This window comes from Artemia sp. Qi Xiang Cuo, chromosome 6, assembly GCF_049724085.1.
Source record: "Artemia sp. Qi Xiang Cuo chromosome 6, ASM4972408v1, whole genome shotgun sequence".
Lineage (NCBI taxonomy): Eukaryota > Metazoa > Arthropoda > Branchiopoda > Anostraca > Artemiidae > Artemia > Artemia sp. Qi Xiang Cuo.
Genome location: NC_142799.1, coordinates 14008692 through 14028153, shown reverse-complemented (window position 1 = coordinate 14028153; position 19462 = coordinate 14008692). Strand labels below are relative to the sequence as shown.

Here is a 19462-nt window from a genome sequence, read left to right as displayed (position 1 = left end):
CAACTAAAAAAAGCAGTGAGTGTACAAAAATTAAATATTATCGGAGGTTTAGTGCACTTTCATGTACCGTTCCTACATTCAATCTAAATTCAATCCCTGGGTAAAGTTTTTAAGTGCCAAGCTCTACCACTCTCCCTCTTAGAGCATTTAATATTTTTCTTTTTAAATAGACTATAATATTAAAAATATACAAATCATTTTCTAATACATATTTTAAATTCTTTTAGGTAATTGTTTAGCCTTGTGAAACTTGATAAGGAGACATGTTAAGAAAACAATTCTTACTTTAAAATATGTATAATGATCCTAGTTCTTATATTATCCAACGGGAGAACCTTTATCATCAAGTCTTTCCTCTAAAAATCCTTCTTTTTCAAACTTAAAAGAAAATGTTTCCAAAAACCATGGTAAAAGCACCACGTTGCTCAAGTCTTTTGAAATTGCCGCTGTAAACTGCCGCCAAATAAATTGTTTTATAGACAGAATATAGCACGTGTTTAGCGTTTCTGTCAAAAAACGTGTTTAAAGAAAAAGTAGTGGTAAATTGAAATTATAGAAATTGTGAATTCTGTTTGAAATTATGCCATTAACAAAAAAAATCATGTTATTTGTTTAAAAATTCCGTGCATCTTTTGTAACCTAACCTAACCTGATAACTTCAATTCAAAATCAACGGATTTTTATATTATTTCATTTTTTTTCAATGCAGTGCCTATTTTGTATTTTCGGTTTTTCATCGAAAATGCAACATTTTTATTTTTACCACTGCTATTCATATTTTATTTTTCTGCCACTGCTAATCTCCCTTAGCCACTGCTGTTTAAAAAAAAAATATTAAAAAGACCGGCATGAACGCTATCTATAAAGGAACTTATTAGGCGGCAATTTAAAGCGGCAATTTAAAAAGACTTGAGCATTGAATTTTCAATCTGGTGATATTTGGAAACTTTTTCTCTTTTGAGGATTTTTAGAGGAAAGACTTGATGATAAAGGTTCTCCCGTTGGATAATATAAGAACTAGGATCATTATACATATTTTAAAGTAAGAATTGTTTTCTTAACATGTCTCCTTATCAGGTGTCACAAGGCTAAACAATTACCTTCTTTTTCTTTTCTTTCTTTTATCCAGCGGTATTTGGTCCATACTGAAATATCCTGGATGTAGCTTTTTTCCTCGTTTCCTCTTCATTTTCGTTTTCTTGATGATGGGTCGGTGATACTTCATGTAATGGATAGAATCACACCGGGTGTTTTTGTTTTCGTACACTTGAAAATAAAATAAAAATCAATCATATTTCTTTCTTCTTTTTTGCTCTAAGACTCCCTACTTATTTGTAATATAATTCATCATAATTTCACTATCATTTCCTTCACTTTACTACCTATCTATTTTACCTTTTATTTGGCATTCCATAGCTTTCTACCTCTCTAATTCCTCACATACATAATTTTTTCTCTCCTATTACATTTTGTCTACCTTTTTCCTGAAAACATTTTTTTAAAACAATTTCCTCATTCACACGATTCTCCATCCATTAACATACCATACAGCAATTTCAAAATTCATATTCTAGCTACCGACGGCGGCAAGGGCCTGCTCCCATTCATTAGGCCTATAGCACATAACATTAAAATACAAATTTACAAAACAAACACATTTTTGAACTTAAAAATACTTTAACTTTTCTCAAAGCACTTTTCACTACATTTAGATAAATAAAAAAAAATAATTAAAAAACGTAACACCATTTTTTTTATAAATACATCACATTTTATCACATTATACTCTCGCTGAGCCTTGCGTTATTGGGTAGCTACAACATTCCTAAAAAAGAGATTTCCAAAAATCAAGCATTTCACAATCCAGGCAAATCGTATCCCCCTCAATATATAAAATAAATTCCACTAATTTAAACTAAATTTCAAACAATCATTAAAGAAAAAGAAATGACTTCAAATCTAAGCTCTATAATCTAAAAATTCATACAAAATGGTACTTGTATGATAAACCCCCTACCACTCAAGAAGTGAAGTAAGCTTAATCCTAATAAAATATACCTAAGTACGATAAAAATATAATACTTTAGAAACAAATTTGGGCTATATATTTGCACATGTGTTAGCTTCAATTATTCTGATATTATGAAGTATTTATTGTTTTCTGACTTCACACTGTCCAAATGCTTTACCACCCTCCCCCTAATGTGCAAATATATAGCCCAAATTACATATTTCCCATCTATTCTGACAATTTTCTTTGTCTTTTCTAACGCTAAGTTGAAAGAAGCTAGCGAAAGAAACCGGTTTACAGTGCGTCAATGCATGGACAACTTGAGCGGTATGGGGTATATCATACGAGTACCAATCCTATACTCTTTCTATATTCCGTAAAATGATATTCAACCTTAAACCCCATACTTTAAATATTCAATTACATTCAAATCTTACCTAATATAAAAACTTAAAAATCCTAAACAAATCTTGAAACTAACTATTATAATCTAAAAATTCTAATCAAATATCAAATTCTAAACTCAAGTAGGCCTACTTCATTAAAATGTTGAAATATTTAATTTTAATTATAAATATATTTCATAAATATATATTCCGTCCATTTTTTACTTGCCAAAATTAAAAACTCTCTTTTCTAATCTTCTACCTAAATCCTTACCATAAAATGAAAAAAAAAAATCACACAAATCTAAAATCCTAATTATTTAAACCGTTTTTTTGTTTTAATTACTCTCCTTTTGTTTTTTTCCAGTTTAACGACACATCCTTACCCACGAAAACACAAACACTATTCCCTTCTACCTTTTACTTGGCATTCCATAGCTTTCTACCTCTCTAATTCCTCACATACATAATTTTTTCTCTCCTATTACATTTTGTCTACCTTTTTCCTGAAAAATTTTTTTTTAAACAATTTCCTCATTCATACGATTCTCCATCCATTAACATACCATACAGCAATTTCAAAATTCATATTCAAAAGCATCATCACTTTTAGGTACACAGCTTTTTCTACATTAACTTCATCTTTTTTACCAGTAACACTTGCTAATAAATACCTCAGTCCTGCTATACTTGTTTCTTGTTTTTCACATTATAACATCACGCGATATTACGTTTCTAGTTTTTTTCTCGCATAGCTTACAAAGTCCATTACTACCACTCATATTAATCTTTATTTTCGACTCTTCCGTGCGTACCAAATTATGCATAAAAAAAAAACAAGTGTTCTTTAACTTTTGACGGCAACAGCCAAGTTTCAAGTAACATGTAATTTTTGTCCGCCTCTTCTTCATTATTAATTGAAAAAACTTTTTCCACAAAATAAGTTCTTCAAAGAAAAGTAAAGAACTCCTTTAAACCAAAAATGAGCAATAAAAAAAAAAAATCTACCAACCGTGAAACTACCACAACTCAGCATCGATAAATAAATGAAACCCAAAACGAACAGAAATTACAATAAATAACCGAGTCAAATTCAAAACGAGCAGAAATTAACACAAGTAGGGCTCAAAACCTCTATGCCGTCCCAAGGCCAGAACATAATTTGCACTTTACTGACAAAATATAAATGTTTTTACTTTTATAACTTTGATAAATCAAACAATAATAACATTTTGATTATTAAATATCAGTATATGTATTTTAAATGACAATGCAAATTCATTTGTATTTTTTTCAGTAAAGTGCAAATTCAGTAAGAAAAAGCATGTGCCTTTTCTTTAAAGCAGCGTTCACAGGCGTGTCTAGCTAGAATCCCATGTCTAGACACGTGTCTAGCCAGAATTCAATGTCTAGGTAACGACCGTTCACAAGTAAAATTCGGCGCTTAGCTAGATACGCTAGACAAGGCGCTTGGCTAGACATTGAGTTCTAGATTCTAGAACTCAATGTCTATAATTTTCGATTACAGCCAATCAGAATTTGTCAAGTTCCACTATTTTCATCATTTATGTTTACATCTTTAAACTGAAATTTAATTTTTGTTTTCTCATTGTTTTTTCATTTTAGGCAAAAATGCAACACCAGACATAATAGTGAAGCACACTAAGGCAATTGTTTTGCTTATCTCATCCATTATCTTGTGACAGTAAAAACAGGGATTACAATTTGAAAGTTTTGCCCGCATAAGCTCTATTGATTGGCTAGAAATGACAATTTGAAACTAAATTTGTTGTTTTAGCTAAGCACCGAATTTGACTTGTGAAAAGTCATTGCCTAGACATTGAATTCTGGCTAGACACGTGTCTCGACATGGGATTCTAGCTAGACACGCTTGTGAACGCTGCTTAAACAACAAAAGTTCTAGAAGTTATCTATTATGTAGCGTCACAGATTTCTTTAATATTGGCTTGTTGTTTAGGGGCTGGTGAGTGGTTGAAGACTACTACTATTTAATTATATTTTGCACACCAAATAACTATTCTGTTTACCAGCAATTCCGCTTCTTCTGTGTTAAGAACTGTTGCCTAACATTGCTAGCTAGCTATTGAAGGGAGAAAAAACAGGAATTGCTTTCAAATGTTTAATTACATTATTCCTAACTGCCAGAAAACTTACATACAATTTGCATGTTTTGCATGGCCACTTCATCGCTAACGCTACGTTGCTTACGCTCCAGAGATGAAGTTGATTGATTTTGCATTGAAATCTTGTGTATCCCACCTGAACCTTCCATAACTTCCTTACCATAAAATTTTGAATACATTATTTGACTCTGAATACGAAGATGATTAAACAATAAATTAATATGCTTTTATCTAACAAAATTGCGAAGATTTCTACGCAGCGACTCAACTCAGACCCGATTGGCGAGCATTCATTGATGCCCTAGGCGCCCCTGGCGGCGCAGGAGGATCTAAGGTTAGGTAATCTAACAAAAGGAAAACTCTGAAAAGAACGGGATAAATAAATACTTTATTAACTCAAAATAAAACGAAATATTCGGCGAAAAATAATGAACCCCCTTCCCCCCACAGGGTTCTGTGGCCGGGAATTCAGAAAAAAAAATGAAAACAAACAAAAGACAAAACCTAATATGATTTAGCAAATTATATTAAAAAAAAAACAGAGAAAAAGTTTTAGCTTTAAAGATTGTATTTTAATGTGAGTTCTTTTATATTCTTTGTTTTTTCTTTTTCATTCGTTTTTCTGAAGACGGCCCTTGGATATAGGGTCGAAATATGCATTTAAAAATGCATTCCACTGTCTTATATATAAAAGTTCCCTATTTTTCTAATTGTTGTTTATGATAAGTGTTACAACAAACTTGGCAACTATGATGTTAAACAGAGAAAAGTATGTGCTTTCTGAAAATAAATTTACTTTTAGGAAATAATCTTTCATTTTCTCCTTATGTTCGAACGAGCCATGCTTAAAAACAAGCCTCTTAGCTTGATTCTATAGAATAGACATATATAAATCATCAGATCCCTCTGAAAAATAAATATACGCCTAAACAAAAGGAAATCTAGGTATAGGTCCTTATAAGCCATAAATATCAAATACAATTATAGTTTTTAAGAATTAAAATGAAGATATTTGTTGTATAAGGTATCTGTGTTTTCACTGCATGTTTTTCAAGTGTATTTGGAGCAAAAACTGGATCTGTTTACAAGAATAACACTTAAAGAGCTTTTCCCTCAAGAGGTATTTGAGGCTAGATATATAGAAACTTCTCCTGAAACTTTTCTCACACATATCTCACTTTAATTTTTTCTCGTCTTTATGCGTTCTTTGATATTCTAAATAAGTGACACCTTCGAGTGAATTTTTTCTAACACATATCACACTCAAAAGGGTGTTCAAGCGGTTATTTTGATGCTCGTATAGAAGAGACTTCCTTATGAATCGTTTTTCACAAAAATCACACACATGAGGTTTCTCCTCGGTGTGAATTCTTTGGTGTAAAGACAAATTAGCACTAGAAGTGTAACTTTTTTCACATATTTCACACTTGTAAGGTTTTTCCCCAGAATGTATTCGTTGATGCTTAGATAATTCAGCGCTCGAAATGAAGCTTTTGTTACACACTTGACACTTGAAAGGTTTCTCCCCAGTGTGAATCCTTCGATGTGTTTTTAAATAAGAACTTCGGCTGAACTTTTTCATACATATATCACACATGTAAGGTTTTTCCCCTGTATGAATTCTTTGATGCATATCCAAACCCCACTTTTGGGTGAACGTTTTCTTACAAACATCACATTCAAAATATTTTTCTCTGGTATGAATAATCTTTTCTCTTGTATGAACCCTCATATGTATTGCCAAACGACCATATGAGTAAAACTTGCAACACACTGGGCACTTATATAGCTGCTTTTGGCTCGGCAATATTTTTTCTATTACGTTTCCGACGTCTCTTGGCTCCTGCTCAGGCTCCTCTGGCTTTGAGAGATTATACTCATCAAAAATGGTGGTGTTAACTCTTAACTCACATTTGAAGTCTGATTCTATCCTTTGTTTTACACAATCATTTGAAAAGCCGTGCACATAGAGACCAGCATGTGCTTGTTTGAATGGATTAATCAAGGGTGATGATGCGTTAGTGATACCTAGAATAAAAAATATTCAACAGATTTGATTACAAATTTTAGCTATTTTGCTAAATATAATTTCACATACTTTTATCCAACATTTTTCCCTTTTGACTTACAAAGTGTACAACTGGATCAGCCCAAAATTATCTGTTCTCAAGTGATAAATTTGGAGTAGGTAAGGTAAAGTTTCTACGACAAAGATTTCAATAATGACATTATTTACTCCCAGGGCATAACTTATAACCCTTGCCCAGAAGACTGTGGGGGGGGGGGGAGTGTCTTGCCCAAAGGTATAATTTCCTGAAATTTGAACTGCGTGGAACAAAATGGCTATCTCAAAATTTTGATTGGATGTGTTTGGAGAAATGGTGGGTCTGGAAGGGGTGTTAGTTGCCTTCCAATCACTTTCAAGTATTAAAAAGGGCATTACCCATTTTAATTTCCAATCGAATGAGCCCTTTTTGAAGTTTCTACGACAACGCGTTCTATAAAAACCTTACATGCCCCCAGGGCTTAATTTACACCCCTTGCCCTGAGGGCTGTGGGGGAGTGTCCTCCTCAAAAACATAATTTCTATCTGGAAATCAACTACGCTGAAAAAAAACTATCTAAAAATTTTGATTGGATGTGTTTGAGGAAAAGGTGGGCGTGAGAAGGGGGTTAGTTACCCTCAAATCACTTTCGACTACTAAAAAGGGCACTAGACCTTCGAATTTCCAATCGAATGAACCCTTTTTCAAGTTTCTATGACAAATATTTCAATCAAAACTTATATGCCCCCACGGCATAACTTATATCCCTTGCCCTGAAGACTGTGGGGGGTGTGTCCTGCTCAAAGGTATAATTTCCTGAACTTTAAACTGCGTAGAACAAAATTGCTATCTCAAAATTTTTATTGGATGTGTTTGGGGAAATGGTGGGCATGAAAGGGGTGTTAGTTGCTTTCCAATTACTTTCGACTATTAAAAAGGGCGCTTGCCAATCGATGAGCCTTTTTTGAAGTTTCTAAGACAACGTTGTATAAAAACCTTATTTGCCCCCAGGGCATAATTTACAACCCTTAACCTGAGGGCTGTAGGGGGGGGTCGTCATCTCAAAGACCTAAATTCCAGAACTTAAACTACGTTGAATAAAATGGCTATCTCAAAATTTTGATGGGATATGTTCGAGGAAAAGGTGGGCGTGAGAGGGGGGGGGGGTAGTTGCCCTCCAATCACTTTCGACTATTAAAAAGGGCACTAGCCCTTTGAATTCCCAATCGAATGAACCTTTTTTGGAGTTTCTACGACAACGCCTTCTATAAAAACCTTATATGCCCCCAGGGCATAACTTACAACACTTGCCCTGAGGGCTGTGGGGGACTGTCCTCCTCAAAAACATAATTTCTATATGGAAATTAACTACGCTGAACAAAATGGCTATCTCAAAATTCTGATTGGATGTGTTTTGGGAAAGGGTGGGCGTGGAAGGGGTGTTAGTCGCCTTCCAATCACTTTCGACTATTAAAAAGGGCACAAGCCACTCCAAATTCCAATTCAATGAGCCCTTTTCAAAGTTGAATAAGCCTTTTCAAATGAGCCCTTTCTACGACAACTTCTTCGATACGAAGTGACCTGCTCTAAAGGAAAAAAAATAATAAATAATAAATTGTGCCAACATCGTTCTTATTTGCCCCCAGGGCATAACTTAAAACCCTTGCCCTGAGGGTTTTCGGGGAGTGTCCTCCTCAAAAATATCTTTTCTATCTGGAAATAAACTACGCTTAACAAAATGGCTATCCCAAAATTTTGATTGGGTGGGTGGGGGGGAAGCTTGGGCGTGGGGGGGGGGCTAGTTGCCCTCCATTCATTTTCGAGTATTAAAAATGGCACTAGCCACTTCAATTTCCTATCGAATGAGCTTTTTTCTAAGTTTCTACGACAACTCCTTCGATACGAAGTACCCTGGTCTGGAAACCAAAACAATAAATGATACATTGTGCCAACATCGTTCTTTACTTAGGCAGAGCTATTGCGCTGCCTATGATAGCGTTGTATCTGCACAAAAGAATTATGACAAATTTTATTTTCTTTGGTCTGGATTTATCGTTATAAAATTATGCGGACGACTTTCTAAGTTCGAGCAAGTCGTTATCTCAAATAGAAAAAAAATAAAAAATTTTAAGTGGAAAATATCCGTGTATCGTCCTGGAGTACAATGCGAGTAAGAGTGAAGTAATGAGACTTTTTAGTAACCGTAGTGATTATTGGTCACAAAGTTTTGTATTAGGTGACAATGTAATTGAATTTGTGAGTACAGTGCGTTATCTAGATTTGCCGATTTAGTCATTTCTGAAAAGTTCTCGTTCTATGCTTCTTGAACATTTCAGTAGCACTTATGGATCGCTTGTAAGATCTAAAAATCACTATTATCATATTGTGTTGGCCCACCCGTTTCTGATGAGACGCATCAGAATGAAAAAATGAAAATAATTCAAATGAAAAAATGAGCATTGTAAGTTTTATATACATATGCTGATATTTATTCCTTAAAATCTTAATCAATTTTTGATTTCTTAAAGTTATTATTTAAAAAAACCTACGTTTTCTAAAGAGTTAAAGAGGCTGAGTCACAAGTTCGAACCTTAAAACGTACAGGGATTAGAAGGTACAGTACAACCCCCCGCTTTCGCAGCCTTTAAATAATTTTTTTTTTTTAAACTGAAAGTAAGGAGCGACATTAAAACTTAAAACGAACAGAAATTATTCCGTATATGAAAGGGGCTGTGCCCTCCTTAACGCCTCGCTCTTTGCGCTAAAGTTTTTATAGTTTAAAAAAAGAGTTGTGAGAAAGTCAAACTTTAGCGTAAAGAGCGAGGCGTTGAGGAGGGCACAGCCCCTTTCATATACGGAATAATTTGCTTTCTTAAAGATTTAAGATTATCTTAATTTTTGATTTCTTAAAGTTATAAAAGTGAAAACATTTAAAAGATATTTTTTTCAGTAAAGTATAAATGATATTCTAGCTTTTAGAAAGGATAGGGTTTAGAACCCTACACAGATTAATATCTGCTCGTTTTGAGTTTGACTTTTTAAAATTTCTGTTTGTTTTGGGTTTCATTTATTTAATGATACTGATTTGTGGTAGTTGTATGCTTGGTAAATTATTTGATTCTATTTTTGTTCGTTTTTGGTTTAATGGAGTTCTTTACTTTCTTTTGAAAAAGTTTTTTGTGCAAAAAGTTTTTTGATTAATTTATGTTCGTTTTATATTGACATAGTCGTTTTCAGGGAGAAAGACTGAGCCTCTTCTGAAGCTAAACAACCATCTCTTCCATACAAACCTTTAATGCCCCCTGGGCATAACTTACAACCCTTACCCATAATCTCTTGGGTTTGTTTTAACTCCAAAAGCCTTGTCATATGATATTTAGACTATTTTGAATAGAATGGGTATTTCAAAATTTCTATTAGACTCATTTCGGGACAATAAGACGTGTGTGTAGGGGGGAGAGGGTAGCTACCCTCTGATCACTTTGCTCTTAAAAAAAGCACTAGAGCGTCTGATTACCAATCCAATGATTGAATCCCTTTGAAGTGATTGAATCCCTTACCAAACCAATCCCTTTGAAGTTTATATGACCACACTTTCTATCAAACCCTATATGTCTCCAGGGCATAACTTAGAACCCTTGCCCTGAGGTCAGGGGGGATCTGTTATCCTCAAAAACATAATTTCCAGACCTTTCTGATAGGCTTAACAAAATGGCAGTATCAAAATTTTGATTGGAAGTGTTTGAGGGAATGATGAGGAAATGATGGAGAAAGACATTTGCCCTCTGATCACTTTCGACTAACAAAAAAGGCACTAGTCCTCTCAATTTCCAATCGAATGAGCCCTTTTTGAAGCTGAGATCGGAAATGTTTGGGGAAATGATGCGATTCTCCCTCTGATTACTTTCGGGTATTAAAAAGGGCAATAACCCTCTCAATTTCCAATCGAAAGAGCCCTTTTTTAATTTTTTACGACAACACTTTCTATATGACATTATATGCCCACAGGGTATAAATTAAAACTTCAGCCCTGTTGGCTGTGGGGGGTTTTCATACTCAAAAACATAATTTCCGGACCCTTCAACGACGTTCAACAAAATGGCTGTGTCAAAATGTTGATCGGATGGGTTCGTGGAAATGATAGGTATAGGGAGGGGGGGCGTTCACCCTCCGATCACTTTTGACTATTAATAAGGGCACTAGCCTCTCAATTCCCAAATGAATGAGTCCTTTTTGAAGTTTCTCCAACAACGCTGGAAAAGACCCAATTCCCCGAATTTTCAACTACGTTGAACAAAATGTCTCTCTCAAAATTTCGATTGGATATGTTTGTAGAAATGGTGGGCGTGAGGGGGCGTTAGTTGCCCTGCAATCACTTTCTACTATTAAATAGGGCACTAGCGCTTTTAATTTCAAAACAAATGAGCCCTTTTTGAAGTTTCTACGACAACCTTTTCTATAAAACCTAATATGCCTTGAGCTGAGGGCTGTTTGTCATCCTCAAATACATAATTTCCGGACTTTTCCACTACGTTGAACAAAATGGCTATCTCAAAATTTTTATTTGATATTATCGGGAAATGGTGGGCGTGGGAGGGGTGTTAGTTTTCCTCCAATTACTTTTGAATATTGAATCAAAATTTTTTACTATTAAATTTCCAGTCGAATGAGCCCTTTTGAAGTTTCTACGACAACTCTTTCTATAAAACCTTATATGCCCCCAGGCTAAAACTTACAACCTTTGCCCTGAAGGCTGTGGGAGAGGGGGGGGTTGTCATCCTTAAAGACCTAATTTTCAAAACTTTCAACTACGTTGAACAAAATGGCAATCTAAAAATTTGGATTGGATGTGTTTGGGGAAAAGGTGGGCGTGAGAGGGGGGTTAGTTGCCTTCTAATAAACTTTTGACTATTAAAAAGGGCACTAGCCCTTTGAATTTCCAGTCAAATACACCCTTTTTCAAGTTTCTACGACAACGCTTTCAATAAAAAACCTTATATGCCCCCAGGGCATAAGTTGTAACCCTTGCCCTGAGGGCTCTGAGGGGGTTATCATCCTCAAAGATCTAATTTGCAGAACTTTCAACTACGTTGAACAAAATGGCTATCTCAAAATTTTGATTGGATGTAATTGGATAAATGCTGGGCGTGGAAGGGTTGTTAGTTGCCTTCCAAAAACTTTCGAGCATTAAAAAGGGCATAAGCCATTTCAATTTCCAATCGAATGAGCCCTTTTTGAAGTTTCTACGACAACGTTTTCTATGAAAACCTTATTTGCTCCCAGGGCATAACTTATAACCCTTGCCCTGAGGGCTGTAGGGGGGGAGATAGACCTAGTTTCCAGAACTTTCAATTACGTTGAACAAAATGGCTATCTCAAAATTTTGATTGGATGTGTCTGGGGAAAAGGTGGGCGTGAGAGGGGGGGTTAGTTGCCCTCCAATCACTTTCGACTATTCAAAGGGCACTAACCCTTTGAATTTCCAATCAAATTAGACATTTTTTATGTTTCTACGACAATTATTTCTGTGAAAACCTTATATACCCCCAGGGCATAACTTTCAACCCTTGCCCTGAGGGCTGTGGGGGGAGTACCCTCCTCAAACATAATTTCTATCTGGAAATCAACTACGCTGAACCAAATTGCTATCTCAAAATTTTTATTGGATGTGTTTGGGCTATTGTTATAATCACTTTCGAATATTAAAAAGGGCACTAGCCATTCCAATTTCCAATCGAATGAACCGTCTTCGAAGTTTCTATGACAACTCCTTCGATACGAAGTGCCCTGGTATGGAAAAAAATAATACATTGTGCCAACATCGTTCTTTAGCTTGGCAGCACGATTACGCTGCCTATGATTAAGTTTCGGCGGCACAAGGAAAATGCTCTACATGTTGCATTCTCCACAGCATTAACTTATCATTTGGCTCATGTGCTGATGACATCATGCTAGAATTCAATTCACAAAAATCACAAACTGTTCTTTTTAACTGCCATGATGATTACTTATGGTAGGCAAATATCCCTTAGTACAACTATTTTTAAGATCGTTGACAGTATCACATACATAGGCCTCCATGTCGATAACCTTAGTTGCTCCACCTAGCTTTCTATTCTAAAATCCGCTTCTTTAAGAAGAAATTGTATGGAGTCCATGTGTAATTCAAAAATTTGTCTTTCTTCTTAGCGCTTGGTTGAACTATAAACTGTGCAGTAAAGGTCAATAGGTTAGTAGATTATACTTAATTTTTTAAGACGCTTTAGAAGGACGAGTAGAAAGATACCAAGTAAAAAAAGTAGAAAGTAGAAATGCCGAAAACGAAATTAGAAAGAGTTAGAAAATGGAAAATGAACGTGGCACGGAAAGTAGAAAGAGAAGTACAGATGGCTAGTTTTCTGTTCCATTTTATATGTTCTAAATTCTAAAAAAAGAAATTATTTTTGTGAATACAAATAAATTAAAGTCAGTCACTTTTGTCAATCACTTTTGAAATGGATACATTTAAACTGGCATCTATATTCTCTTGATAATTGTCAATTAAATGTTACAATTGATCAAGGTCATTGATATCACTGATCGTTTATAGTGTCTATTTATTTTTTCAGTTGCTTTTTTTCAGGACTCTTATATTTTAAAATTCTTTGGATTCGTCATGGAAAATAATTTGGCCCCTTTGTTATAAGAAACTTCTGCGAATACCTTCCCTGTAGGTGAACAAAAAAAAAAGGTTTTTAATAGTGATGACGGTCTTTCCGTAAGTCCAGTTCTATTTGCTCCAACTTCAATGTAAAATATTTTTGCATCAGCAGTTTATTTTTATCTAAAAAAAATTGGACAAAAACTATGTCTTCATGTACACGATGTAACACACGAACGATATACGCTAGCTACTTTAAAGAGTAGCTTGGGTTAAAACAACGACAACCTAGTTGTAGTTATCTTTTACTAAGATTCTTGATTAAGGTCACCCACCTGGTTTGGGACAATTAATGTGATAGCTATTGATATGATTCATAAGCTCTTCTTTAACGTCGAAGTAAGTAGAACAGTCAAAGCATCTGTAAAGACCTGTTTCAGCAGTCTCAGTAGGCCTGATTCCACAATTGGCCAAGTCCCTTTCATTAATATACATTGTGTTTATGTGAAAGCGCAAATAATGCCTCTTAAGACTAAAACCTCGTTTGCAGATGACGTTGCAGATGTCACACCGGAAACGCTGATTTTTCTTCAATCCATTTTCGGATGGAATAATGCTATCCTTTTTAAGCTTGAAGATGTAGTATTCAAGCGGCTTTTTGTTCATCATTTTTGGCTCCTTTTCCGTACACACAAGGGCACTGTCTGAAAGAGAAACAAACATTTAGAAGCAAGTCATGATAAAAGTATGTGACAAGCTTGCTGACAAAAAGAACGTAAAATTCCATTGTAAAGTGAAGCAATTGAAGCTTTTCCCATCAAAATAGCAAATGAAGCACAGCAAAATCTGTGATTGGAAGGCATGCGACATCGAGCGTCAAAACGTATAACAAACAAAAATGATTCACGACGAAATCGGCGTTCAGAAGGCAAACAGCAAAACGCATCATGACAAAAAAAAAACACAACAAAATTAGCGATAACAAGAACAACGCCATCACTACGCTCGACGGTAACGAGCTACGGTACAGAATTCAGTGTAAGCCCCTTCAGTTATTTAGACCCTTCAAGACAGTACATATTCACTAAGGAGCTCTTCATTTCTTTAAGGAAAGAGTATTAAATAAAGGTAATTAATCAGGAGATTGCAGCTTGCATGGTCGAATTGTATTGGCACCTCCAGAGTTTCAAAGCGAATTGATTTGCCTTTTTTTATGACGTCAACCCCTGTCTAACAAGGGACATAAATCAATCTAAAGTTTAAACTAATCTTTTGCTTCCTACAAAGTATCTGGAAAAATGTACTTTTTAGACCCAAATTATACTGTTGACGACTGCCTTGCAAAACCACTAAATTATGGAGTCAGTGGTATATTAACAGATCCGTTGAAAGAAACTTTTAGGACCAAAATGATCGGACCCTAAGTTATAGCTGGCTTCGAGAAGTGCCGGATGGTTTAAATCAACGTGATGTTGCAATGGGAATATAACTCCCTTCATTGTTTTAAATAGCATTCGTAATACAAAGAAGAGACTTGTGCAAAATTTCAGGAACTTTCAAGTTTAACAATTGAAAACTTTAAGGGATGTTGAGATAGATGTTGAGCTAAATAAATAAAAAAAACGTGCGCATACAAATTTCGAAAAGAGAGTATCTACAAGATTTCGGGAACAACAAAGGATATTAAGTTGAAACTTCCAGCGAATGTCCAACTAAATCGAAAGAAACTTTGGTCGTCCAGGCTAGCAAAATAAAAGTATCTGTAATACCTTGGGACCACCTAATATTATTAAAGTGAAACTTTAACGAGATTGATGGGGACAATTAACTAAATTTCCAAACACTGTGAGTATGCTGTCAGTTATAAACTCATATCCGTAATATCTGACGATTGGCTAGTGTTACTTTTTTCAAGTTAATATTAAATTAAATCAAAATACCCTTTGCGCATCCAGGCTATTAAAAGTGTCTATCTGCAATATCTCAACAGCCGCTAGGGGTACGAAGATGAAAATTTTATTGAATATTGAGGGTCGTACCAAAATAAATTCAAAGACAATATGCATCCTAGTTGTGAAAATGCTGTAACTACAAAATCTCAGAAATGGGCAATGTATTAAGTTAAGACTTTTAGAAAATGTTGAGAGGGAGGCATAACAACGTCAAAAGAGTTGTGTAATGCTTTTTTTGTATTTCTTAAGAGTGATTTCTGTTTAAAAGAAATGCTTTTGATTATGTTTGAACTTTTGTATTCAATAAGAAGTATGTGGAACGATGTTAGAATTTCTGTGTTTTTGTAGCAAGTATTTTGTGTTCTGCCCCAACTATTTTTCATGCTGTTAGAACTATTTTAGAGTTGTGTAATGTATTTTTTTGTATTTCTTAAGAGTTATTTCTGTTTTATAGTAATGATTTTGGATTATATCTGAACTTTTGTATTCTATAAGAAAGTATTTGGAGCGATGTTAGAATTTCTGTGTTTTTGTAACAAGTAGTTTGTGTTCTACACAAACTATTTTTGCTAGAAATACTTTTGAGTTGTGTTATGTGTGCCATGGTGATGTGGGGGTGTTTTGATGAGCATCATGAAAGGCTTGGCTTGCGAAAAACTTGAATCAATGGGTTGAGAGCATAATTTATAACAAGAAATGTCTGAAAAATGTTTTGCAAGTGATGATGTGAAGTCAGAGGGTAACACAGAGTAGTAATAGTGTGGCAATGTGGCGCGATTTGCTTGGAGTATCACGCTTTAGCAATAAAATGCCGAGTCCTGCTGTTCCAAAAAAGGTGGTTTTATGATTCACATGCTTATTTTCGGTGGGAAAAGGTTGAAAATGTCCTAGGGGTGATGAGGTGGGGGTGTCATGTCGATGGGGCAGGCGCGTAATGCCATGGTGATGTGAAAGTGTTTTGAGAAGTATCATGAAAGGCTTGGCTTGCAAAAAACTTGAATCAATGGGTTGAAAGCATAATTTTTAACAAGAAATGTCCGAAAAGTGTATTGGAGGTGATGATGTGATGCCAGAGGGTGCCGCAAAGTAGTAATAGAGGGGCACTGTGGCGTGAATTGCTTGGAGTATCAAGTTTTAGCAATGAAATGCCGAGTCCTGCTGTTCAAAACAAGTGTTTAATTTAGATTCTTCCGTTTATTTTCAGTGGGAAGAGGTTGAATAAATCCTAGGGGTGATGAGGGAGGTGCCACTTGGATGGGAGGGGATAGGCACGTAATGCAGTGGTGGCGTGAGGGTGTTTTGAAGAGCATAATCAAAGGCTTGGCCTGTGAAAAAATTGAATCACCGGATTGAATGTGTAATTTTTAACATGAAATGTCTGAAAATGTCTTGAGGGTGATGAGAAGATATTGTTCAAATGCGCATATTGTCATGGTGGGTGGAAATTCATAGGCTGAGCTCAAAGAAACGTGGTATTTTCGTCAATAGCTCTCAGAAATACCTTAATATGGCCTAAATTTTCATCTAATATCATGCCTGCCTCTCTGGAAATGACTGCTGGGATGCATTTTTCTTTAGTGCATGGTTCTTTTTGCGTATGTTTTATTCTTTATAAGATTTTCCGTGTTTTTAGCTGATTTTTCTGTGTTTTAATAATGTTGTAAGTTTGTTTTAATTAACAGAAATTTTATTTACAAAGGTCTGTTTTTTAGATTTATTGTTTAGGACGAGTATTCAGTACATAATCGTTTACACAATTTAAGCATCTTGTAGTCCCTTTTCGCCTTTCTTACACATTTGCCTTGAAAACAATAATTTCTGGAAATAGATTTTCCCCTCTCCACGTCAAATATCTCAGGTGTATGAAATAAATAATTGTCATTCCAGCATGCGTGAAAAATGGGAACTCTCCTTGCGTTCAAATAGGCTATTTCTAGAATATATTCGTCAGAACAAAATATTGGCAACAGCCTGTTGGACCTGGCGTCTGGGGCGTTGATCTATTGGATAGAAAGAAAAAATCTTGAAAGAAAGAAAAAGAAACGCTTTGAAAGAAAAAAAAGAAACGCTTCGAACATCTGGACGAAAACTAAAACCTCAAAAAAGGCCCTCCCATTACCAATCCCCTTATTTGATGGTAAAAATTATCTCTAAACGTGAAGTAATTAGTATACCTGCTAGTTATTCTGAATAAATTTAATATAGTTTCCAGTTCAATTCCCGAAGATAATTCTTCTATCTCATTTTTACGTTCCTCAAGTTTTTTGGATAAAATACTAAACGATTTTAGTTTTTTGGATAATAAAAAAAAAAAAAAAAAAAAAAAAAAAAAAAAAAAAAAAAAAAAAATCAGAATAACTAGCAGGTATACTAATTACTTCACGTTTAGAGATAATTTTTACCATCAAATTAGGGGATTGGCAATGGGAGGGCCTTTAATTCCGCTGTTAGCAAATATTTATGTAGAGTATGTAGAAACTTTAGCTATAGAGACATATTTTTTAAAACCTAAATTTTGGGGCAGATATATCGATGATATTTTAGTTATTTGGAATTACGGGGAATCACAAATTGAAGGATTTTTGGAACATTTAAATAATTTGGGAGGAGAATTAATTTTTTACAATTGAAAAGGAAACAGAGAATAAGTTACCGTTTCTATATATTTTGATCCATAGAAATAATAACGAACTAGCGTTTTCAATTTACCGTAAACCGACTAGTAACAACCGTTATTCGTCTTTCACATCAAATCATCCGATCCAGGTAAAAATGGGTGTAGTTATTTCTTTAGTTGATAGGGTATTACAATTAGCATCACCAGAATACATAAGCAATGAACTAATTTTTATTAAGGATATTCTAATAGGTAATGGCTCTCCGGAAAATATGATTTCTAAAATAATTGAAAAAAGGAAAATAAAGTTGACAGAAACAAAAATATTAAAAAAAGATGGGTCAAATCAAAAAACAAATTATATAACTTTGCCCTTTATCGCAATATTATCACAAAAAGTAAGAAGATAATTAAAAAACATAATATCTATACAACACTTAAATCAGTGGATAATAAAAAATCGTTGTTAAAAAAAAGGAAAGACAAGGTACCGAGAAATTTGAAAAAGAGAGTATACAAAATTCCATGTTCTTGTGGTAAATTTTATGTGGGAAGAACACAACAGATTTTAGAAAATAGGCTACAGCAACACAAGAATGCAATAGATTGCGCTCTAAAACAAAACAAAACACCAGAAACGTTTGAGTCAGCTGTTGCAAAACATCTTTATAATTTTCCTCATCACAGTATTTTATTTGATCAAACAAAAATAGTACATACGTCTGTAGGACTTTTACAAAGCTTCAGGGAAATTATAGAAATAAAAAAGATTATATATGGTGGTATTAGCATCAATAGAGATGAAAGGGATTTTAGGATCTATTCGATATATAATAGTTACATTAAAAGTCAGGTAAAATTTTTAATCAGTGCTATTTTTGATAATAGTTCGGATACAAATGATGACTTTGAGGACAAAGGTCAGACTGGGTTAAATGCTGGGAAAGATAAACGAATTGCAGCTAAGCTTGCAAGCAAACGAATCTGTTCAATTTATAATTCAAACATTGGGCGATGAACCTGTGAGATCTATTTAGGGGTTATGGGCCGGGGGTTAGCTGACCTTTTTTGTTTTAATTTAAGTATGAATATATTTTCATTTTTTTTTTGATAGATTTCCATTTATATTCTGTGAGAAGGCGTTTTCTATTCAATATAAACATCCGATATTGTTTATACGCCCGTGACTGGAATTGCTTGTGTCATATGTGAATTTTCTTTTCTCATTTACTTAAGCTTGGTCTTTTGTTTGTTTAGTATTTTTTTTCTGTTGATGTAAGAAATTTTTTTGTTTTTTGTGTTTTTTTTTCCGTTGGCAAAGGCTCCCGGATGTGGGGCCGAAATATTCGGAGCATTTTTGTTTAATTAAGTGTTTTGTATTCACTGCTTTATAGAAATTAAAACCCGTTTTTCTTGTTTAATTTTTTGTAAATGGAAAAGCAGTGTGGTCTAAGAAATTATTTAACTAACAACCCTTCTACGCCCACCATTTCCCCAAACACTTCCAATCAAAATTTTGGGATAGCCATTTTGTTCAGCGTAGTTGATTTCCAAATAAAAATTTTGTTTTTTTGGAGGACACTCCCTACAACTCTCAAGGCAAGGGTTATAAGTTATGCCCTGGGTGCATATAAGATTTTTATAGAAAGCGTTGTCGTAAAAACTTC

At 34.5% G+C, this 19462-nt stretch overlaps 1 protein-coding gene across 1 annotated transcript in view; it reads right to left on the bottom strand.

Annotated features, from left to right (window-relative positions):
- Window positions 1-4315: 4315 nt before the first annotated feature.
- LOC148950892 (uncharacterized) overlaps window positions 4316-19462 on the bottom strand; it is a 97588-nt gene continuing 82441 nt past the window's right edge. Inside the window, exons 14-15 of the mRNA XM_089090498.1 lie at window positions 13562-13930; window positions 4316-6569 (exon numbers count right to left, since the gene is read on the bottom strand). Coding sequence (XP_088946624.1) covers window positions 5716-6569; window positions 13562-13930 — 1223 coding nt within the window. The 3' untranslated portion in view covers window positions 4316-5715. The remainder of the gene's footprint in view (window positions 6570-13561; window positions 13931-19462) is intronic.